The following is a 24,871-nucleotide window of genomic DNA, read 5'->3' as shown; positions in this document are numbered from 1 at the left end:
GGGGGGGGGGGGGGGGGGGGAATGAGGTCAAACTAAGTAAATTTAACCTAATATACAGTGCTTTAAGTATTAAAGCATTCATTTCCCTACAAGTACTTCTTGAAAGTTTTTAAATCCCAATTAAATATTTAAATTTATAAAGAAACTTTTTTTTAAAGTTTGTGTCTAATATTTAAGGCTAGATAGATATAAAAGATGTCATTTAGATATTAAAGGTTTTAAGTTAAATCTCCTTAACTATTTGTTTCTTACTAGTACCATAGGTTTTAAGAAAAAAAGCTTTTAAATCAATTATATATATATAAGTTAGAAACTAAGTTAGAAACTAAAATTAGAAACTACATAAACACAGAAGTTAGAAACTAAAAAACAGGTATGCGTACATTTCAAATTAAAAAAAAATTCACAGATAACCTGAAATTCAAGCCATCTGATCATCAAATAAAGCCTTATAGCACAACTACTCAACTACTTTAGTCAAAACAGCAATAATTCCCAAAAAGGTACTGTGGAGGAGAAAAAGTAAAAGATTAATGAATTTCATTTTTTACTAAAGAAATAAAAAAATTCCACTTGCCAATTTCAGGATAGGGTAAAAACCAAACTGAGAGATTAATTTCTAACACTCAAAAAAAGTACAAAAGTAATCTAAAAATTAAGCCCGAGTTTAGATCTTTTTCTGAGAATATTGCAATTTAACATTAAGTTTAGAAAATCCTAAAAATAAAGGGCTGAACATTACATGTGAGAAAAATACATAAAAGTGAGGCATTCTAAGACACCTTGCCCCAAATTAGGTGTTAATTTGTTCTTGTGAAGAACAGCAAAAAAGAAAAAAAAGGAACAGAAGTGAATATTTACAAAGAACGCAGATTAAGCATAATGCATATGATATATTTTAAGCTCTGAAATAAAAAAAAAGACTAGTATTCAGAATAACTATAAGTTTATGTACGTTAAAAGGAAAGGAAAAAACATAGTCCTGATAAATGGCATTTTCACTATAGTTCTCATCAATCAATCTTCTAATCCATCAAGCAGACAGACAGAAAACCACCCAATCATTATTCAGTTGGTTATAGATGTGAAATGTTTTCTGTTTCTTTATATCAGCACAGAACAATAAGTGACAGGGGGTGGAGTAGAGATAATTTATCAAATACTTTTGATTAAATACAATTTCCTTTTAAAAACATACTAATAGCATGTTTTATACATATGCTTTAACATTAAATAGTAACATGACTACGAACTTTTTCCTATTTCATGCTAGCATAACAAACAGCAAATATTATAAAATTAGCATTAACGGAAAAACACAAAATATTTAATATATCATATACAGTCATGCTTCACTTAACAATGGGGATACATTCTGAGAAATGCTTCATGAGGTGATTTCATCATTGTGCCAACATTATAGCGTGTACTTACACAGAATTAGATGGTATAGCCACTACCCACCTAGGTTATGTGGCACTAATCTTTTGGGACCACTGTTGTATGTGTGGTCTGTCTGTTGTTAACTGAAATGTTCTGCGGTTCATGGCTGTACTACGATTAGACAAGCAAGAGCAACATACCAGTCCAACTTCCTACAATTTTGGAAGTAAACCAAAACAACATTTTAAGTTGACTATCACATATTACCACATATTTAATATAAAAAAGGGTACATTAACAACTGCTTGGAGATATCAGAACTTTAGCTTAATTTTCTCTTGGCATTATGAACTTAAAGCCATACCCAAATTTTGCAGCAATGTCATACACTTGTTTTTCATGTTGAAGAACTTTCTCACGGTCCCCCTCAAACAGTAATGTAGCGACACTTAGCTGATTTGGATCAAATCCTTTAAACTACAAAAAAAATTATTATTACAGATAGTCTTATCCTACAAAATAGTAAATCAAAATACATTTTACTCTTTTTCACTTTTGATCTGGGCTCAAACACACCAACTCTTTAAAAATTGAGCTTTGGAACTTTACATGTCAATCAAAAAGAATGCTTAATGCACCTATTCAGATCATTACAATATTATAAAACTATGGAAAAACATTTCAAAGTATGCCACAGTGTCAATTGTAATGACGTATTGGTATGTAAATAAAATAACTTTTAAGTTATAACTCTAATAAAGAATCAAATAAAACTACCAAAATGCTAGAATATAATACAGTAGTAGAATGTAGGAGAAAAAAAAGAACAACAACTTCTTTTTAAATAGTATTTTCAAAGGAGATTTTCTGTACAAAAATAAAATATAAAACATCTAAGAACAATCTTAAAAGGAAATATATAACTTTATTAGAAAATCATGTCTAAAAAAAATGAGACATACGTTCCTGAAGGCACAAACTAAGTATTATAAACCTGTTAATTCTTGCCAAAAATTAATATACTAGTTTATTCCAATTCTAATAAAAACTTGGATGAACTTTCTAAAATGGTGAAGAGTTTCTAAATTTTTCCAGGATAAACAGGTAGGTGATGGTGATAACAAGGAAAATTCTGAAAAACAGGAGGGAGAACTAGAGCTACAGCAATTAAACCCATTTAATTTTCAAGAACAAAGGCTCATTAAACAGAATTTGATATTTTACAATGGAGTCTATTTCTTGGATTAGCATATAAGAAGATGTCTTAGACACGGCAAATCAATGTGAGAGAAGCAAGGCTTCTTTAGTTAACGGTGCTGTCACAACAGGTTAGCAATTGGGAGAGCCGGAGGTGAAGCTTAATTGAGGTCTTTCTCTCACATCATAAAATTGACATAAATTCAAATAGTAATAAAGATAAAAAATATATATTTTAATTCCAATTTAACAAAAAAGCAAGAGAGAGAAGAAAATGATCCTAATCATAGTTCTGGAGGAAGGAAGGTTTTTCTGAGCTTAGAAGTAATTAAATCATCACAGGAAAAGATATAAAAATTTGAAACTTTTGCACCAAAAAGAGAAATTCTTATTAAAAAGGGAGTCACCTCACTGGAAAAATTATTTACATTTATAACAAAGGCATCTAATAACCTCATTATTCAAAGGGCACACACTAAAGCACCAAAGAAAAAATATGAAACTGTCATCCCTGGCAAAATAACCATATTCAACTAATTCACTCAAAAATTACATCTAGGAAATACAGGGACATGGTCAGTCTCATTGGAGTTTCAAGAAACATCAACTAAAATAAGGTACTATTTTTCTCCCTGGATTCAGTAAATTTAAAACAATAATCCCACAGGCAATAGCAAGAATTCAACCAAAAAATGACACAGGAGTGTTGCTGGCAGTAGTGTAAGCTAGTATAACCCCTTAGGAAAGGAACTCAGCAATCAAAAGTGAAAAAAAGAAAAATCCATGCTCTTATTTCAGTTCCCGATATCTATTATAAAGGAAAAATTTCAAACTATATAAAACGTTATATGCACAAAATTGTTCAATGCAGCGTTATTTTTAGGAACTTCAAACCTGGAAAAGAATTTAAAATTTCTGAAATTTAATGTATGATTGATTTACTTAACACAACATTTATTCCAATGCAAAAATAATCATGAAATGCACACAGCAACATGGAAAAACACACTTATAATAGGTGTGAGGGGAAAAGGAAACAAAATTAATATCCTAAGCATCTAAAATTTTAACATTTTATAAAAATTCTTACCTTTGTAATATAAAACTTTTTTAATCCATCCAAAAATGATGTAAAAATAGAGGAAACCTGAGGTTTAAGAGCATGACCTAAGAAGAAAAAGAGTTCATATTTTAAATTAGTAAGAAAGTCTACGTTTTTCAGAAGATCAAGAGGCTACTTTAACTTAGTATCCTGAATGCAAGCGAACATTCTCATGACTTCAATTTCTAAAATCTCCCTATATTTATAACATATTGATACTAAGATCTACATCTTTTATCTTTATCTTCTTTAAAAGCCACAAACAATTTTTTGTTTACAAAATTCCTTCTTGGTTTTTTTTTAACTCAAATTACTATATGTAATTAATACTACACGTAGTTTAGGTTATCTTTCAATTGTATAGTAAAAACACTTCATTAATTTTTATTTCATTAAGAACACCCAGCGATGGCTGGTTTTACTTTTATTTTTTAATTATGCAGAAACCATTCAGAACTATAACCAAATATGAAGTCAATACCACATTTAAGGTTGTTTCTTAATTAATTCTTAATTCATCCAGAATTCTTGGCATAAAACTAGTAATTGCTTCCTTAATCACACCCGGAGAGTTAAAACTGCCAAAATAACATAAAGGGTGTCTCAGAGTCTGTTAAATTAACATCTTTGCCTGCGGATTGAGCTTAATTGAGTGAAAGTCTTTTACTGTTTTCTCATTGTTTTCGGAATAGCAACTTCTTACCTCCCATCACTGCTACATTTAAGTCATGCATCTGGCCTTAGTGCTCTGAGCCCAATTCAGAAAAATGTGGTATACCATTTACATACAATTTTCATAAAGAATTTTAAAGTCTAATAAATCTACAGTTATCTCCAAATAAAAATTTTATTTTTAAAAAAGGCTTTAAGGTTTTGAGATTTTCTTTGTTTTTAAAGTGTAGGTCTCTTCTTTAAAATAGGTACAAACAACAAACTAGTTTTTTGGAAAAAAATTTCTTGGGGGAGAAAAACATTACTGGCAGGTTCCTTTCCTCATTCATCTATTTTTTTTAAAGTGAGAATCTGAATCTGTAGTCTTTATTATACTTTTTCTGATTCTAACAGGAAAGTGTATTAAATAAAAAAACAAGTGACAGTAAGTCTTGACCAGAGGCCAAGAGTTAGATATCCATACTATAGCTGAACTGCGCAAAAAACAAAACAAAACTCAAGGACAGATTTTGAGCTCCTGGATCACAAGTAAGATGCTTGTTTGGGGAATTTTTTTTCTTTTACTGTAACCTATCAGAGATGCTTCTCTAGCATAACCAGTGCTTTTAAAAGACACCATTTCTAGCATATATAAAGTCAGAAATAACATATCATCAAAATATTCATTTTCTGTCCCAAATGGAATTCATCCTACTTTAATGACAATTGGAAATAAATATATAAACATAAATGTATGTGTGCGTTGTGTTCTTGCAAGAAACTGAAATTATCTGTTCCTCATACAGATCTTCTGATTCACATATCTTTACACAATGTATGAGGACTTCTGATCCACGTATCTTTATACAATGTATGATGTGGAATAATCCTTAAGGGTATATGCTCATCTTAAGACACTGAAATTTATATGCACAATTTCCATTAACACTATGGGAGTTAGTCACACATATCCCTAATACTGAGTTGATGTGATAGCTTTGAAGTATAGTAATTGTAAAAGCCTTACTAACTTTTAAGTGGGTCAAGCATCGGTATTAACTAAGAGGATATTACTATTTTTTACTTATTCTTAAATTAATGTTGCCTATCAAATTGATTACATTCTAAATATATTTCAGCTATTGTGTTTTATTGTTTTACAGTAATCAAAGGAAATATTTTTAAAATTTATTAGCTTGACAGTTTGATTAGTGAATTTTGTGTTGTTACAGTGTTAACTGAATAATTTAAAAGGATTTAATAAATACCTGCATTTCAAAGAAGTGATCTGAGACAGTGGAATAAGTCCTGAGCTTTGAAGGCAGACAAATTTGGTTCAATCCCAGCTCTATCATGTGTGACTTGTGGACTTTCGCTGAAATATTTAGCCTTTGAGTTGTCTGTAAACTGGGAATACCACTTTGAGGAATGGTTGTGAGAAGGTATTTGGTAAACTGTGCTATTGACAACATGCTAGCACCACGCTGTGTGCTAGCCAAGATTTCTTCACCCTCTTTTGCTAATTTGATGATTAAATCAATCAACATCTAAGTGCCTGTTATGTGACATGTACAGGAGATATAAAAATAAATAAGAAATATGCTCTAAATTTGACAAACTAGTTTACAAAGGAAATCTATAGAACATTTCATTATACTCAGTGATGTACATCATTTCAACATACCAAAAATATATCATTTTAACATAATGTACTAAGGGTTGTATCAGAGGTAGGGGTGACATTAAAAATATTAACAATTAATAATAGGGCTTGTGCTTGTTAACAATCACTATGGGACAAACACTGACCAATCGGTCAAATGGCTGGGTCAAGGTCCTGGACACCCCTTGCTGTGCTAAGTGTTACTCCTAAGTTTCTTTTTTAACTTTTTTTTTTTTTTGAGGAAGATTAGCCCTGAGCTAACATCACATCTGCCGCCAATCCTCCTCTTTCTGCTGAGGAAGACAGTCCCTGAGCTAACATCCATGCCCATCTTCCTCTACTTTATATGTGGGACACCTGCCACAGCATGGTTTGCCGAGTGGTGCCATGTCCACACCCGGGATTCAAACCGGTGAACCCCAGGCCAACGAAGTGGAACGTGCGCACTTAACCACCGCTGTGCCACCAGGCTGGCCCCACTCTTTAGTTTCTTGATCATACAGCCATGGCAGGATATATAGATGGAAAGGCTTCAATGGGTACTGAGAAATCAAAACAGCTATAGACAACCAAGATACATGATCAGATCTCTGTTTCCAAAGATCAGTCTGCTGGCCAAGTAAAGGGCAGAGGGAGAGGAAACACAGTCAAGACTAGAGAGGGTAGATCCCACTGCAGAGCATGTTCCTAAGGTACTTAGGTGCAAGTACCTAAGCACAGTACTCAGAACGTGGAACAGGGGTGACACATAGCCAGAAGGATCTTTTCTTTAAAGCTTCATTTTAAATTGTTATAGATTCAAATTATAAATAAAATCTGGCCAAATCATAGTTAATTTTACGAGGGTGTCTATGTCTAACATAATTTACTACAATAACAGCATATAAATGGATAACACAGCCTTTTAAATCAGATACATGGCTCTCTTCCGACCTATTTCTCTGCAGGCCAAACACACAGGAGGCTTGATTTTCATTTAACTAGTTCATTATTTATAGGACACATTTATCTTAAACTTTTATCAGTAGTATAGTATTTTGAAAGTAATTAACTTAAAGAAATAAAAGCTGTGACTGACTTAGAAGACTCTACTTTTAAAACTACTCTTGATACGTTATGAACCTGATTTCCTTAGTTAAGTTTCTTTATAACTATAATAATCATTTTTCCCTAAATTAAAATCTAATCTACTCTTAGAACAAACAAAAGCCTGCCTATGTTACCCTTTAGTATTTATTACTGAGCAATCGCTCCCATAATTTCAGGGACTGTTTTGAGGGTACTTAAATTCCATAAACTTAAATTCCAAACTAAATTTCAGCAGATGGAAAAAATATAAAAGCAATAAAACTAGAATTGAAAAGATGATAAACTGTGTCAGAAAGTTTAATACTCTAAAGCAAAACAGGGAGAAAAAGAAGCAAGGTTAACTGTTACTGAATTCTCCACCTCAATATTCCAAGGGCACCTTAAATACAACCTGTTGTAATGCCTTTTCCCCAAAATCAACATCTCTTCTTCTGGACTGTCATTCAATCCACCCAATCAATCAAATTAGAAACCGGGGAGTTACCCTCAGCTCTTCCCTTTACGTAACCTTCCACATCCAGTTGGCAAACTGATCTTTGAAAAATCTGTCCCTTACAAATCCTATCTCCACTGCTGCTGCCTGGATCAAGGCCCCCAAAGTTTGCCTCTTAAACCGTTTCAACTCCTCCTCCACGCCTGCACCATTCTAATTCACCCTGCATACTGCTAACAGAACGAGCTTTGTAAGATGTAAAGCTGATTTATTTTATTCTCTCTACAAAGAAATCCCTCTGCTGACAAGATAAAATCCCAACCCATCCTGCCAAGCCCGAATCCACCCATGCAGCTTCATCTCCTAACAACTCTCACCCCACCCGCTATCTGAGTCACACACAACTATGAGAAGTACCCTAAAACACGCCAGTGAGGTTTTAAAACTTATTTTTTTGTTAAGTGAACAAATTTCACAAGAGAGAAGAGACTGCCTCAGGCGAACTTCTTCTATTCACCCTTTAAGAGTTAGCTCAAGCATCACCCTCCTTTAAGAAGCTTTACCTGACCCAACCCCAACATCAAGTAAAATGCAGCAGGATCAACCATGCCTTTGTTTGCAGCCCAGGGTGGCCAGCGCATCATCAACCTCCTGCACTCATGTAATTATCTGTCCTAGTTAGACTGAGAGCTTCCTGAAGGACAGGAACTATGACATTCATCTTTCTAACTCCGCACCCAGTACTCTTCCAGACACATAACTAGGGTTTCATAAATTTTTGTGACTTAATGAGCAGATTTAAAAATTACTGCTCCTTACTTACCAAACTGAAACTGCTGGTTGTCCATGAGGCGTATAGAGGCAGGCGCACATCTCTGTTTTAAAAAGAAAACAATGTGATACAATTTAATATGGTAAAGAAAATAGGTGAGTAGAACATGAATGTCCTCTTTCTGTATTTGAGATCGAGCTTAGTTCCTAACGATATATATAGGAAAAAAATATTAACTGTTTATATAATGATATGAAGACAATCAAAACATCAGTGGCTTCTTTAAAGCATCTGGAGAGGAAAAATCTACATACCTAATACAAACATTATATGATGCCAGATCTTTAATTTATCTGTAACAAGATCTGCTTAATGCCTAGCAAAGACCTAGAGAATTAACTAAAAGAACTAGTAGGCCTCAAAGTAGATTGTTTTAGAACAAAGTAGAAATTTTAAAGACTAAAATCAATGCCTGGAGCATTATGCCATTTATGAACTATAATGTGTCATCAGGTCCTTATATAGTTTTGAAATGAGGAAGATGATGGTGGAATTTTTGTGAGCTTTCAAAACTTATCTGTAATGTCTTCATAGATAAGTCTAGAAATTATTCTTTCTTTTTATCCCTTCTCATAATCCATTTTAAATAGAAAAACTATCAGACGATGTCCAGAATTCTAAGATCTTTCAAGGTGACTTGTATGAAAATAGCAACAAAACTTTGAATCATAAGATGATGCACCTAAACCATCTAAAACTGCACCAGTTATATTTATCTAAGCACACGCTCAAAGCTGCAAGGAAAGCAAAACAAGGAAATCATATACACATATTAGTTTTGTGATGCTAAAAACTACAATACAAACAATAGCAAGGTTTAAGTTAGCTATAATTTTTCCATGGAATTAAAGTGCACTGCACCCTAAATGGAATTTTTAGTTTCTACGCAAATCTTTTTTTTTTTTCCTTGAGGAAGATCAGCCTTGAGCTAACACCTGTGCCCATCTTCCTCTGCTCTATATGTGGGATGCCTGCCACAGCATAGCTTGATGAACGGTGCCATGTCCGCACCCGGGATCCAAACAGGCGGACCCCAGGCCACCAAAGTGCAACATGGGGACTTAACCGCTGCGCCACCGGACCAGCTCCTCTACGCAAATTTTTAACATGGTTAAACATCTACCAAGAGAGTGCTTTTAGGCCACGAAATTTTGACTAATGTCATAAACTTTTTAAACATTTAGCTGAGTAACAACATTTATCAATAAAACTTGAATCAACACCATGTTGAGATTTATGACAGTCACTCAGAAGAACAAAACTTAACACATATCTTAACTGCGCATTACATTTTTGCTATCATTTGCTTTTAATTGAACAAATATTTAATTTTATAAAACCACTCACAATACACATTTTATTTCACCCAACAAAATGACTAGTTAGATTCTTATTTTGAACACTATACAATTTATTTATTCACCTTTGATACTAAAGGTGACATAATTCAATCTATATATAAAAAAATCACTGCCAAATCTAAAGAAACACTATTAGGTAATTTTATATACACAGAGTAACAATAACCTATTGCCTTACATTTTATAGAATCCTATGGCTTCCAAGCTGCTTTCATAGGTCTTTATTTAATATAAGAAACAACCCTGTCAGAGTAGCAGAACTGGTATTATCCCCATTTTATAGCTGAGGATACACAACCAGAGAGGTTGAAAGACTTGAGAGAGGTCAGGTGACTGTATAAACAGTAAAGACAGGACTAGGACCAAGACACCCTGACTGCTGGATGAGCACATTTCAAATACACCGCACAGCACCCAAACACCACTTAAACACACAAACACACAGACAAGAGCTTTAAAGTCAGATTTGAAACAAAAAAAGAAAATTACCTTACTTGCTATTTTGTGATCTTATTAAAAGAATAATAGTTACAAAATAAAGTTTAAAAATCTACAACCTAAGTAACTTCAAATCTTGGTATAAAGGTATCTTTGTCGTTGGGTTAATATTTCTAAAAATGTTACCAGTTTCCAAAATACTAAAGTAAAATCAATTTTCCTGAGATGCTTTAATAAAACAGGCACATCAACTAATAAAACACATGAAGCCTGATTAGACCAAGTTTCTTTTCTTTATATAATAAATAGAATATCACATAACATACATAGCTTTGTATTTTGGCTTCAGCACATCCGTAAAATATGAGACAGAATTAAGAGCCATTCTGTCATTATTGGGGGAAAAAAAAAGAATTTTAATTCCTACGAACAACTTGTAAATTCCATCTCCTATTATCACCCAGATTCTACTTTACCAGTATCTATAGCAGCTGCTATTAATGAAAACAAGCAGCATGGGTATATATCAGAAAATGTGGAAAATGTATATTACATTTAGTATAGTAAATTTCTAGCGGAGTTCAGTCTCTAAAACAACTAAAACACAATATGCAGGCCTTGAGAAAATCTTGGTTTGAAAACACACAAAATACATTTTGGGGACAATTGGACTCATCTGATTATAGAATGAATATTAGACGGCATTAAGAAATTACTGCTGATTGTCTTAGACATGATAATGGTATTATGGTCATAAAGAAGAATACCCTTATTTTTAGGAGATGTATGCTGAAACATTTAGAAGTCAAGTGTCATACTGTCTGCAACTTAATTTCCAATGGTCCAGAAAACATAGATACAAACAAATAAAACAGAGCAAAAAGTTAACAATTGTTGAATATACAAGATGGATATTCATGTGATCACTGTACTCTTCATTCAAGTTTTGCTTAACACTGTCAAATTAAAAAGTTGGAAAAATAAGTAGGAAAGCTTCGGGGCACTCACACATACAGCAACTGATAGTGAACTCTACTGAACATGAGTTTAAGTTGACAGCTGAGTCACATAAACTAGTCAGTCATCTACTATTCCTATTCATACTGACGCAGGGCAGATGGTTACAGACACAGACTATCAGAAAAGAATAAGAAGCTAAAGAAAGCCTTTTGTATCTAGATAATAAATGCTACATTAGTTTTCAACACTGACTTATTACCAAAAGCAAACCAACAGCTTTACTGAGTCTCACGTTTTAACAATGCCATTTTAAAAGTCAGGAAATAGACTTTTTCAGTTACTGTCACAAACACGTTCTCATAGGCAAAGCACTCAAATTAAAAACAGCATATAGATTGCTTTACGATCCTCTAACAATTGATAATTTGTAAATCAAAGCACATCATTCTAAAAATACAAAGCGGGCAAAGTCTTCTCGAATTTTAAACTCAAAGGTGCCACTACAGCTAATTAAACAGAAGTTCCTGTAATCAAAAGACTAAAATATGTTACTATTCTTAAAAAACGACATTCAATCTGTTACTATACCTGTAGTTAAGGCTACGTTATGTTTCAATTAAACAACCTCAAACTTTTTCCCTTAGAAGTTAGAGACATCACAAATTCTGAGAATTTGAGCTCTAAATTCACTCCCAGGCTCTTCAATTACATTACTCTGAGAATATTACATAGATGAGGAAAGGGAAAAAGGGTCCTTGAGTTAAAGTGACCCCTGGTGGTAGGTGATCAGAACTAACCTGAGAGGAAATATTTTTACTAAGTAATTTTAATGGTGGGTCAATGATATATTCGGGGAATTTGAAGAACATTCAAACAAAAATTGCATACTCAAACTGGAGTTAATGAAATAACTCACTTCTTTCCTACTACGATAAATGTCCTCACTAGAATCTCTCATGTCACCTGACTTGTACCTAAAGTGTACTTTGTAACATCACTAAAGAGAAGAAATTGCCAATAATTTGACTTCGTCTTATAACTGTGCTTTGAGGTCATTGTAGTTATTTATTTATTCTTTTCTCAGATAAAACAAAGATACTGATATTTCATTATTAGTCCATATTGAATTTTCTCATATCTTTTCAGACTATTTAGTAAAATATAATCAGGAATTACTTGAACATATAACTTGAAAAATAAAAAACAACCACTCTGATTAGTCTTATTTACTTAGTAGAATTCTCTTCACTAACTTAAAAAGCAACAGATTTCTCAATCTAACCATTTTCTCCAAAAAATAGCCCCTATAAGAAACAAATCAGGGGCCAGGCCAGTGGTGCAGCAGTTAAGTGCGCACGTTCTATTTTGGAGGCCTGGGGTTCACCAGTTCGGATCCCAGGTGCAGACATGGCACTGCTTGGCAAGCCACGCTGTGGAAGGCATCCCACATATAAAGAAGAGGAAGATGGGCACGGATGTTAGCTCAGGGCCAGTCTTTCTCAGCAAAAGAGAGGAGGATTGGCAGATATTAGCTCAGGGCTAATCTTCAAAAAAAAAAAAAAAGGAAAGAAACACATCAAAAGATTTCTGCAAAATTTGGGTTTTTTTGGGTTTTTTTTAAAGATTTTATGTTTTTCCTTTTTCTCCCAAAGCCCCCCGGTACATAGTTGTATATTCTTCGTTGTGGGTCCTTCTAGTTGTGGCATGTGGGACGCTGCCTCAGCGTGGTTTGATGAACAGTGCCATGTCCACACCCAGGATTCGAACCAACGAACACTGGGCCGCCTGCAGCGGAGCACGTGAACTTAACCACTCAGCCACGGGGCCAGCCCCTGCAAAATTTGTTTTTATGAAACTAAGTCATATCTCTTATTTGTCACAGAGAAAACCAGAACTCGCACTTCAGATGAGACACATTCTTTGAGAATATTTCTCTTAGTTTATTAGTTACTGGCAGAAGAAATTCAATATTAACATATTTTAAATGCCTGCAGGATTTCTACTATTCTAACTTCATAAAGATAAACTATAAAATATAAACACTGAATGGGAGTCCTATATTTTTGGTACCTTGGTTAACAAATAAATCATCTTTGAATTGAAAAGGTTTGTTTCTTCAAGGAGTAAATCAAACTTTCTGTATAGACTCTAGAACAGCCCAAATTCCTGAGCCTTACAGACTATTCTGGGGATAGCCTACTAATCTCATACTGTATCAGAAGCCAATGCTCCAGTAACAAACCCCTTGTACATAGCTATACAAAAATGTAAACACAGAAAATTTATTATGATATGCAAAATCCTTAGTGATTATTAGGATACAGGAACCACTTCTATTTAACTTACATAATACCCACTGCACTATGTTGGAGATAAAGGTAAGAGTATACTACCTCACATAAAAGACACACAATAAAATAAATTGATATAAAAGTTCAAAAAAGGATTTGTGAAAGAAGAGAATTCGGCTAAATGCAAATTTCTAGATATAAAAACTTAAAATACAGATAGAATTAATTCTTCCACTAACTAATAAATCAGAATTGATAGCACAGATGAAATCAAACAATATTTAAGGCTATTGGCATAACTAGCTAATCCTATTGGAAATGACATACTGGCTTAGAGCTAGGAGTCCACATTGTAAGCAAGAATTTTTTTACCAAGAGAATTATCTCTTGGTTTTAAAGAATGAAATAAAGGAGTACATATTTCCCTCCACTTATATTAAGAAAAGGGACAAAAGTTAATGCCAAACAGTCTCCTAGTCATAATTTTATATTTTCAGTTTAGTAAAGGTATAATGACTTGTTTTGAGTAGCTCCTGGTCAAGAGGATATCGTGTAACTGTCCTCTACTTAAATACATTTTGTTGAATCGTACCGTAAATAATCCAATTAACCAAACATTTGGCTAGGTCATTCTCTCTGCTTTCAGAGGGAAAAAAGTATGACACAAAAAAATGATTAAAAATAACGATTCCATTCTCTATATGTAACAAATGATTTCCAAGAATTATTGCTGAATATAAAGAAGCGTTAAACGTTTTGTAATATAAGTGCTAAACCTAACTCCTTTCAATTTTTTGAACCCCTCTAGGATAAATCAAGTTGAAAACAGAACAATTCACAATTGAGATATAACATTCTGATGTGTCAGACATGAACTATGTATTTCTTCCCAAATTATGATCTAAACTCACCAGAAAAAAACACCCTATCAGTTTAAAATTGTTTAAATAAAAGTCATGGTAGGTAGAAAGGGCCACCCTTTGTCAAAAGGTAGTGAGAGAAAAAGCTGCCTTTTAACCTATAATTCTAAAAACTGAGTTGTGATGCTGAGAGGTTTCAGAGGAATGGGTACTAATCCACGTCACACATACATACAGTCAGCATTTCCTTCTAACGGAACAAATGGTCCTCTCTCAATACCACAGGGTATTACCCCTAAGGTTTTATTGGGGAGGAAAAAACACCCAAACTTCAAAAATTGCTTTCGAGCTTGTTTCAACACTCAGTTTCTTCCCTTTAAACCTCGTAAAGACATCACTGTCATTTTTGAACAAACAATAAGAGAATAATATTATATCTGACACTGATATTCTGATTAAAAAACACAATTTCCCCCCTCTTGAGAGGCTACAGGAGAAAATCCACTTCCTGAGAAAGTCTCAAAAGTCACTTACCCATCTACTGAGTAAAGTTGGAGATTATAGTGAACCGCCACTTATGAGAGAGAATCACATTAATCTTCCACTAAATCTTCCTTTCTAGCTCCTCATAAGGCACTGAAGAATTGAAAGAGGATAATTCCTTACACGGACAAAGATCAGATGAGAGACCTTAGTAGAATCCTTCTGCTGCCAGTATAAAGTTGCTTAATTTATTTCCTTCAGTAAGAACAGTGATGAAAATACACACAGAGCCCGCTTTGCTATTTGTGAACAATCACGTATGCTCCTTTCCAAAATATATTCATCCAAAATACAGTTTCCCATTTCAAAAGCAACTTGCATCTGAAAATATTGCAAAAATGAAAGTGCTATGAAATGACAGGGAGGAATTACAAGCAGCCAACTCATTATTCAATCAAGAATTTGGCACAACCATAAACCATGTACCATCTATTTTAATGGATCTTAATTCTCCTGCTATCAGCTGAAATTCCAAATTGCAAATTGAACAATGACTAATGCCAAAATCTGATAATTTTCTCAATTATTCTGTCTGAGAATACTGTTACAAAGTAGGGCAGCACAATCAGTACCATTCTTGACATATGAAACTTGTACATTCTAGAAACTAATATATAAATGCCCCTAAACCATAATACTAGCATTTACCAATTTCCAGGGAAGATAACATTAATGCTTCTCCACGTGTGCATTATCACAGGAGTAAAATGGGTAGGTTCCCCAAACAGTGGAATATCTCCAAATCCCAGCAACTACTCTCAGCAATTGTTTCATTTATAAGAGCAATATTTAAGAATAAAATATTATCTAGGCTTTTAAATCAGTTTCAAGTGAGGCAAGCATTCCTAGTCACAAGGTATTTATGTCTCTAAAAATTGTCTAAGTACACAGAACCAAATTATTAAAACTATTGATTAAAAAGGAGCTTTCTTTCTGATCTGTTTTTTAACCACAGGGTGGCACTTTCTATCAATCATCACCTTTATTTATTTCAAGATATATGTCCAACATAGTTTTCTGTAGTGAATTTAGATTATGGTCTTTGTATGAATACCCAACAAATTTTTTAAACAAACAAAAGGAGAACTTTTACTGACTTACGCAAGACGAAGGAAAATTTCACCCCCTGCTTTTCATTAGCAACAAGTAGCTCTTCTCTGTTACTTTCTACCAGGAGCATATTAAATTGTAACAAAAACTGCACCTGGTTATACCAACTATTTATGTTTAAATTAAACATTTCCGTTTTAATGAAATTAAAAACTTAGGATTTTGAAACATTTGTACATTATTTCTCATTGAAACCGAAGATATATTTACATGTGAGTATTTGCAATGCGGAAAGCAAATGGAGCACTTAGGAGAGCATAAAATATGCCCACCTCCACTCCAAAGATCCTACAACAGCGCTTTTTACTGACTCTGTGTCCTACAGAGTGGAGATCCTGTGAAGAAGCAGAGCTGGCCTACATAGACTGAATGTGACCTTGTGAAGATCTGTCGAAAGTATGTACAAATCAGACTAGTTTCATAAGTTCTATAACTATTTTTAAAAATCTAACTTGGCATTCATGTTTATTTTGCCATAAAAAAACGGAGGCAATAATTGCCAGTTAAAAAGATGTCATTCAAAACTTGAACAAGAAAGGTAATATGAACTACATCTTTAATAATAAAGCTTTTTTGGGGGACAGAGAGTCAAGCTTGACAAGGATGACAAGTAAATATAAATAAAAGTACTTAACACAAAAAATAAATTACAACACAAAGTTGAAAAACCCCAGAAAAAAAAAATCACTCATTAAGGAAGATTTGAAATTAACAAGGAAATATAATCTATTTATGGAAAACGTTTGGTCTCGTTTTCATTTTCAGCTGTGAACTTATGGTTGTTTTCTTTAAAAAGAAAAAAAACCCTAGTTTTCCATTCTCCTAGGTATTAACTCAAAGGCAAAACCATAAGGCTCTGCAAACAGTTCTTTTATTTCTTAATACCTGGTATCTTAAATTTGAAATTACTTTCCTGGCCTTTAAGTGATGAAAAGTTTTAGCAACAATTATCAGAACACACTTGAACTTTACTGCTCAGGGCTCAGATATGTACTCCTAAAACTTATTTCCACTCCTCCTTTACTGAATAATCTTGCTTTTTAATATTACTGCCATCTCATTATTTTAGCAAACACAGCATAATACTTACTATACATACAGTCTAGCTCCCTAACCATAACATAATATCCCCAAAGCTCTAGTGAATTAGGAGCTCTTTTGTAAGAATTTCAACAATTAACATTCACTTCTGCTTTAACACCACCAAAGTAACCTGCCACAAGTTCAAGATTGTTTATTCCAACACTATACTTCTTTTTAAACTCTCCTCCCAACCAGGAGTAAGACAATCAAGATTAAGGGGCCTATGGCTAAGTCCTGATGGGGGAAGTGATCTAACTGATAAGTAACTAAAGCTAATTGGAAATTATAAAAATTATCCTTGTTGGGGGCCAGCCCCGTGGCCGAGTGGTTAAGTTTGCAGGCTCCGCTGCAGCGGACCAGGGTTTCGCCAGTTCGGATCCTGGAAGCTGACATGGCACTGCTTGTCAGGCCACGTTGAGGTGGCATCCCACACAGCACACCTAGAAGGACCTACAACTAGAATATATAACTATGCACGGGGGGGCAGTTGGGGAGATAAACCAGAAAACAAAAAAGATTGGTAACAGTTGTTAGCTCAGGTGCCAATCTTTAAAAGAAAAGAAAAAAAATTATCCTTGTCAACTGTTAGATTAGGTGATCACTAGCTGGACTTCCTAAAAGAGGGAAACTGTTAGAAAGAATGAGTGCCTCAGGAAGCAAAACTGAGTATATGGAATAAAACGCACTGAAAATGGTAAACATGTGGGTAAATACAACTTTTTTTGTTCATTTTCAATTTCTTTAAAACATGAATACATAATGGTTCTCTGGGGTGCTGGGAAGATGAGACTCTTCACCACTTTCCATTTCAGTACCTTAGAAAGCCCACAGGAATATGCAGTACTCGTCAGATCCCATTCCTTTGCCTCATCCGATCCTCCCTCCACTCTGCCCTGCATGCCCAGAAGCAGACCTGTGCAGGTCACATTAGAAAGCACCCTTGCCCTCAAGATTATAGCTAGGTATAGCTGACGGGAAGTATTAAAGAACTCTCAGAGTTTGGGGAAAGCAAGAAGAAAGAGGCTGGTGTCTACTCCCTTGACTTCCTCCCTGGGAAATGACGAAATAAGAATTTTCACAAACCATTCTAAGTCAAACAATGAACCAAATGCCTAAAAAAATGTAAGAATTTCCGCACTGATACACAGAACTAAACACAGAAATAAAATTACTGGGCATTATCTAGTCTTTTAAAAACTTTTGATAATATATCCTTTTTTTTTTTTTAAGAAAGGAGGAGAAAATGGGAATTCTTTTTAGGTCACAGCTAAATATATTATGTCATATTATGCTATACTATATTACTTAATTTAAGCTATAGCTTAGATAATATTATAAATAGGGCACAGTAGCAGCACATTCTAAGAATTGATAAAAATTGATTATCTATATTTAATTTCTAAATTTTGGGGCCACTATTTTAATTTCAATAAGTGTCTTAATTTAAGAAAAATTAAATATTACTTCAATTAATCACAAAATACCTTATCCAAAAATAACTTAAGAAAACGTAACATTCAATAAAAGACAAAATCATTCAAAGCCATCAACTCAAATACATAACTTACCTTGGCTTAAAACTGTACAGCACTCTTTAAACCAAGAAATAGGCATATAATTACTGAAAGAAACAGCAACTGCACTTAAAGGGACGATCTTACCACTTCATATAGAAGTGGGCAGAAACCACAAATATAACTAAATACAAAGATGATATGTGACACATCAAAATCAAGTATGCAGTAGGATTTTAAAAATATAAATATATATGGGTGGTTATCTTTTTTACCTGCTTTGCAATTTCTCTTAAACAGGCTACTCCTTGTTCAAAATTAGGGAAAGCTACCGAGCCATACTTTTGGTATTCAGGGATTGGTCTGATTTTTATTGTAGCTTCTGTTACCACACCAAGAGTTCCTGAAAAAGAAGGGAGAATAATGCAATATATCACATGCCAATTTTCTAAATCATATTTAAATCTATTTCATCTAATTATTCTATTATTCACATTTAAATCTATCTAGTCTGTTCTATGTGTCGAATAACAGCTACTCAAGTCTTTTTAGAAAAACAACTAAGTAAATTGCACAATTTCTAAAAAACAATTTTTGGAATACATTTTTCTCAGTTATGTATAAATATTTTAAAACATTTTTAAGGTAAACTTTCTCCAAGAAGGTTACTTTTAAATAATTTTAAAAGTATCACAACTTATTAAAAGAAAAAAATATCTAAAAAAGAACAGACTTTTACATCTCATATGCATTCATACAAAAGTATATTTTGATATTTGTGCCTATTTTTACTGTGAGAACAATTTATTGGGGCAAAAAGAACTCAACCTTCTATGAGAACTTAAGATGACAGAAGAAATTAGAGGGACTACTACATCTTGCCTTTTTTCCACAATCCATACAAAGAAAAGACAAAGGCAATACTGAGATGTCCGTGTAAGAAACAAAAAAGCCAGATATTTCAGAGACAAAACAATCATTATAAATATCTAGCACAAGAGGAGCACCAACGAAACAAATGTTCTCTTCTTTATTACATGGAGGAGTGGGGGACAAATCAGAGAGGAAAAACGCAAGTTAAATATAACTACATGATCTAAATATCTATGCTAAAATATTTGAAGAGACATGATTAGAAACAATTATATTCACAAAGCCAAGCTTTTCAAACCAGTGGTTTCTGAGGGACAAATGGTAGAAATTATCTTTAATGCTATTAGCAAGTTTTCTGATAATCAGGAAAAAAAGAACAAAGACAGAAATCTTTGAGATTGTAGAACTAATTACACACTAGAAATAAAAAGTATCACAAAAATCAAAGCTTCCAATAAATTTATAATATCCCTAAAATAAAACGTTAATATGTAATACAAGATTAAAAACTACTATGAGTCCATAAAAAGTAAATTACATTACATTTGGTCACAATATGTTCATCACATATATAAATGATTTCTTACTGAGATATGAAGTATCTATTATGACTTGTAAAATCACAAAGGCTTTACAGGTTTGGCCTCATTAATATTTGAATAAAAAACAGATACATCTTGTACATTTTAAATGATAACAAAGTGACTAGACTTTCTCTTTTATCTTAGCATCTTTACTAAGATGTAATTCACACCCATAAAATTCACCCATTTGAGGGGCCAGCCCCATGCCGAGTGATTAAGTTCTCGTGCTCTGCTTCCCCGCGGCCCAGGGTTTCGCCAGTTCGGATCCCGGGCCCGGACATGGCACCGCTCATCAAGCGATGCTGAGGCGGCATCCCACATGCCACAACTAGAAGGATCCACAACTAAAAATATACAACTATGTACCGGGGGCTTTGGAGAGAAAAAGGAGAAATAAAATCTTAAAAAAAAAAAGATATTAAAAAAAAATCCACCCATTTGAAGTGTAAAATTCAATAGTTTTTAGTATATTCACAGATACATGTAACTATCACTATATAATCTAAGTTTAAAACATGTTTATCACCCCCAAAAAGTAACCCTGTATTCATGAAACAGTCATCCTCCATTCCCCCACACCTACCTCAGCCCTATGCAACCACTTATCTATTTCTGTCTCTATAAATTTGCCTATTCCGGACATTTCATACAAATAGAATCTTATAATATGTGCTCTTTTGTGACTGGTTTCTTTCATTTAGATAATGTTTTCAAGGTTCATCCAAGTTGTAGCACGTATTAAGTACTTCATTCCTTTTTAATTGCCAGATATTATTCCACTGTATGGTATAACTCATCTTGTTTATCCATTCATCAGTAGACGGACATTGGGGTTTCTTGTTTTTTTTTTTCTACTAGATTACCAGTTTATTATTAATGGATACAACTCAGGAACAGCCAGATGGAAGAGATGCATAGGGCAAAGTAAGGGGGAAGGGGTGCAGAGTTTCCACGCCCTCTCCAGATACACTATCCTCCCGTCACCTCCATGTGTTCACCTACCCAGAAGCTCTCTAAAACCTGTATTTTAGGGATTTTTAGGGAGGCTTCATTACACAGGCATGACTGATTAACCCATTGGTCATTGGTGACTAATTCAACATCCAGCTCCTCTCCCCTCCCCAGAGCCAAGGGAGTGGGGCTGAAAGTTCCATAGGTTTCCACTTTTTGGTTACTGTGAATAATGATTCTATGAATATACATAAGTACAAGTTTTTGTGTGGACATATGTTTTCCTTTCTCTTGGATATATACATGAAGGCTTTCTTAATTTCAGAAAAAACTTTAATTCTATTCCATATAACACTCTGCCCTCAGTTACCTTTTCCTGAGGCTAAGTTCCAGGTGAGTGTATCCAAGTGTGTGTGTGGAGGGGGCTGGGGGGCTCACTTCTTGCACCCAGCCTTAACTGGTGGGATAGAGGCTCTACTTTGAGTGGTGTGCTAATACTGTGTTCCCAATCACCCTCGCCCTGGCTCATAAAGGGCTGGTACCACGCAGGAGAAGCAAACCGAGAAGACCTACTTTCCCTCTTCCTTCCCCTCAGCACTTAGCTCCTAAAGCAGGGGTGTCTTCAGAGAAAAGCATGCCATTGTCCCCACCCCCACCCTCCAGAGCCATGGCTCAGAGACTTTGCCTGAGAGAAGAAACAAGCCATAAGACAGCTCCTAATCTCTTTCCAAAAGAAATTACTTTACTTTCAACAGAGCACAGAGAAGTTCAAGCCTAAGAAGACTCATGAAAACAGTGGAGGATGTGGTAAAAGGCAACTGGAAGGACACAGGTAAATTTACTGGCGATACAAGCAAAACTGTAGGTCAGCTAGTTTTCCTGGTTAGAAACAGAGGAGATGCTAGAATCTGAGCTAGAGCAATCAGGCAAGAAAAAGAAATAAAAGGCATAAGAATTAAAAAGCAAGAAGTAAAACTGTCTCTATTTGCAGATGTCATGACTTCATACAGTGAGGATCCTAAAGACTCAACCAAAAAACTGTTAGAACTAACCAACAAATTCAGTAAAGATGCAGGATACAAAGTTAACATACAAAATAGTAACATTCCTATACACGAACAATGAATTTTCTGAAAAAGAAATAAAGAAATCTATCCCATTTACAATAGCATCAAAAACAATAAAATACTTTGGAATAAATCTAACAAGGAGGTGAAAGATCTCTACTGTGAAAACTACGAGACACTGATGAAAGAAATTGAAGACGATACAAATAAATAGAAAGGTATTCTGTGTTCATGGATTGGAAGAATTTATATTGTTAAAATGTCAACATCACCAAAAGACATCTATAAATCAACGCAACCCCTACTAAGATTCCAATGGCATTTTTTACAGAAATAGAAAAACACTCCTCAAATTCATATAAAACCACGAAAGATCCCATATAGCCAAAGAAATCTTGAGAAAGAACAACAAAACAGGAAGCATCACACTTCCTGACTTCAAGCAATACTAAAAATCTATAGTAATTAAAACAGTATGATACTGGCATTAAAACAGACAAAAAGACCAGTGGAACAGAATCGAGAGCCCAGATATAAACCCAAGTATATGCAGTTAAGTAATACTTGACAAAGGAATCAAGAATACTTAACGGAGAAAAGACAGTCTCTTCGAAAAATGGTGCTGGGAAAACTGGATATTCACATATAAAAAAATGAAACTTGACTCCTATCTTACACCACTCACAAAAATTAAGTCAAAAAGACAAATGTAAGACCTAAAACCACGAAACTCCTAGAAGAAGACATACGAAAAAAGCTCCCTGACATGGGTTCTGGTAATGATGTTTTTAGAAATCACACTTAAAGCGCAAGCAACAAAATAAAAACCAAGTAGGACTATATCAAACTAAAAAGCTCCTAGGGGCCGGCCCAGTGGCGCAGCAGTTAAGTGCGCACATTCTGCTTCAGCAGCCCAGGGTTTACCAGTTTGGACCCCAGGTACGGACATGGCACCTCTTGGCAAGCCATGCTGTGGCAGGCATCCCACATATAAAGTGGAGGAAGATGGGCACGGATGTGAGCTCAGGGCCAGTCTTTCTCAGCAAAAAGAGGAGGATTGGCAGCAGATGTTAGCTCAGGGCTAATCTTCCTTAAAAAAAAAAAGCTTCTGTACAGCAAAAGAAGCCATAAACAAAATGAAAAGACAACCTATGGAATGGGAAAAAATATTTGCAAACCATATATCTAATAAGGGGTTAATATCCAAAATAAATAAAGAACTCATAAAACTCAATAGCAAAAAACAAATAATCTAAAAAATGGGCAAAGGACCTGAATAGACATTTTTCCAAAGAAGACATACGAATAGCCAATAAGTACATGAAAAGATGCTCAACATCACTAGTCATTAGGAAAATGCAAATTAAAATCACAATGAGATATCATTTCATGCCTATTAGAATGGCCATCAAAAAAGACAAGAGATAACAAGTGTTGGTGCGGATATGGAGAAAAGGGAACCCTTGCGCACTGTTGGTGGGATTGTAAATTGGTACAGCCATTCTGGAAAACAGTATGGAGGATGCTCAAAAAATTTAAAATAGAACCATCATATGATCCAGCAATTCCACTTCTGGGAATATATTCAAGGGAAATGAAAACACTAACTTGAAAAGATATCTGCATTGTCATGTTCACAGTAGCATTATTTACAATAGCCAAGACATGGAAACAATCTAAGCATCCACTGACGGACAAACAGATTAAAAAGTTATATTTATATACAATCTCTCAGTATTAAGATAAGTAAGTACTAGGGATGTAATATACAACATGATGACTACAGTTAGCACTGCTGTACAATACATAGAGAAGTTGTTAAGTGAGTAGATCCTAAGAGTTCTCATTACAAGGAGAATTTTTTTCTCTTTTCTTTTTTATTTATCTGTATGAGATGATGGATGTTAACTAAACCTGTTGTGGTAATCATTTCACAATATATGTAAATCAAACCATCAGGCTGTACACCTTAAACTTATACAGTGATGTACATCAATTATTTCCCAATAAAACTGGGGAAAAGAAGAAAGAAATAGTGCGGAGGACCCCTCCTAGGTACAGAAAAAAATCTCAAACACTAACCTTAGAAACTCTCTCTTCTAAGGAATACACTTTAAATGGGTGAATTTTATGGTATGTGAATTATATTTCAATAAAGCTACTAAAAAAGAGAAATAACCAGTATAAGTTATCTAATTCTCAGAATGAATTACAAAGAAAACTTCAGTTATCTTCTTAAACAAGGAGCCACCAGCCATACGTTTCATAAAGAGTGAAATTTTAGAAATAGATATCTTAGACTATAGAAGGAGTCTAAAAGAACTTCTAAACCTTTGCCAGAAAAGAGGCAAAAGGCTGACAGGTAAACTATTAGTATTATGCTGTCTCCTCATCTGCCAGCACAGAATTATCTATCACACCTATTCGTTCTTACCAAGACAAGTAGTATCGCTTTAATTTTTAAAGTTGCTCACTTGCTTCCCACTATACTGACAGGACGCATAAGCTCCTAAAGACATGAACGATCTTTTCCACTTACTCTCATCTGCCCACAGATGACCAAAAACTTTAATAAATACTTGCTCCAACTCAAAAGTCACCAGATTGAAATGCATTAAGGAAAAGAAGGTCAGTATAAGCCTTGATTTTAGACAGAAAATTTTTCTATTTAAAACTAAACTCCAAGGTCCCAGCTTTTTGTATTTCCTTACATCTGAGAAATGATGCCATTTGAAAACATTCTTTTAATTACAACATATAATATAATCTAAATATAATCCAACCAATGCCAATCACACAGGGTCTGGTTAAACACAAGAGTACAGTCAAGGATTAGAATATCTGGTAGTGGTCAAAAAGAAGGAAGTGACTCAACATGATGACATG

General features: G+C 34.2%; 1 protein-coding gene across 1 annotated transcript in view; it reads right to left on the bottom strand.

Moving 5' to 3' along the window:
* The window catches only part of AGPS (alkylglycerone phosphate synthase), a 140,990-nt gene that overhangs the window by 37,650 nt on the left and 78,469 nt on the right, over nucleotides 1–24,871 (bottom strand). The window contains exons 11-14 of the mRNA XM_046658916.1: nucleotides 18,786–18,913; nucleotides 8,342–8,393; nucleotides 3,671–3,747; nucleotides 1,748–1,860 (exon numbers count right to left, since the gene is read on the bottom strand). Of these exons, the coding sequence (XP_046514872.1) occupies nucleotides 1,748–1,860; nucleotides 3,671–3,747; nucleotides 8,342–8,393; nucleotides 18,786–18,913 (370 nt within the window). The remainder of the gene's footprint in view (nucleotides 1–1,747; nucleotides 1,861–3,670; nucleotides 3,748–8,341; nucleotides 8,394–18,785; nucleotides 18,914–24,871) is intronic.

Source organism: Equus quagga, chromosome 4, assembly GCF_021613505.1.
Source record: "Equus quagga isolate Etosha38 chromosome 4, UCLA_HA_Equagga_1.0, whole genome shotgun sequence".
In the NCBI taxonomy this organism is placed as follows: Eukaryota; Metazoa; Chordata; class Mammalia; order Perissodactyla; family Equidae; genus Equus; species Equus quagga.
This window is presented reverse-complemented; position numbering and strand designations above follow the sequence as displayed.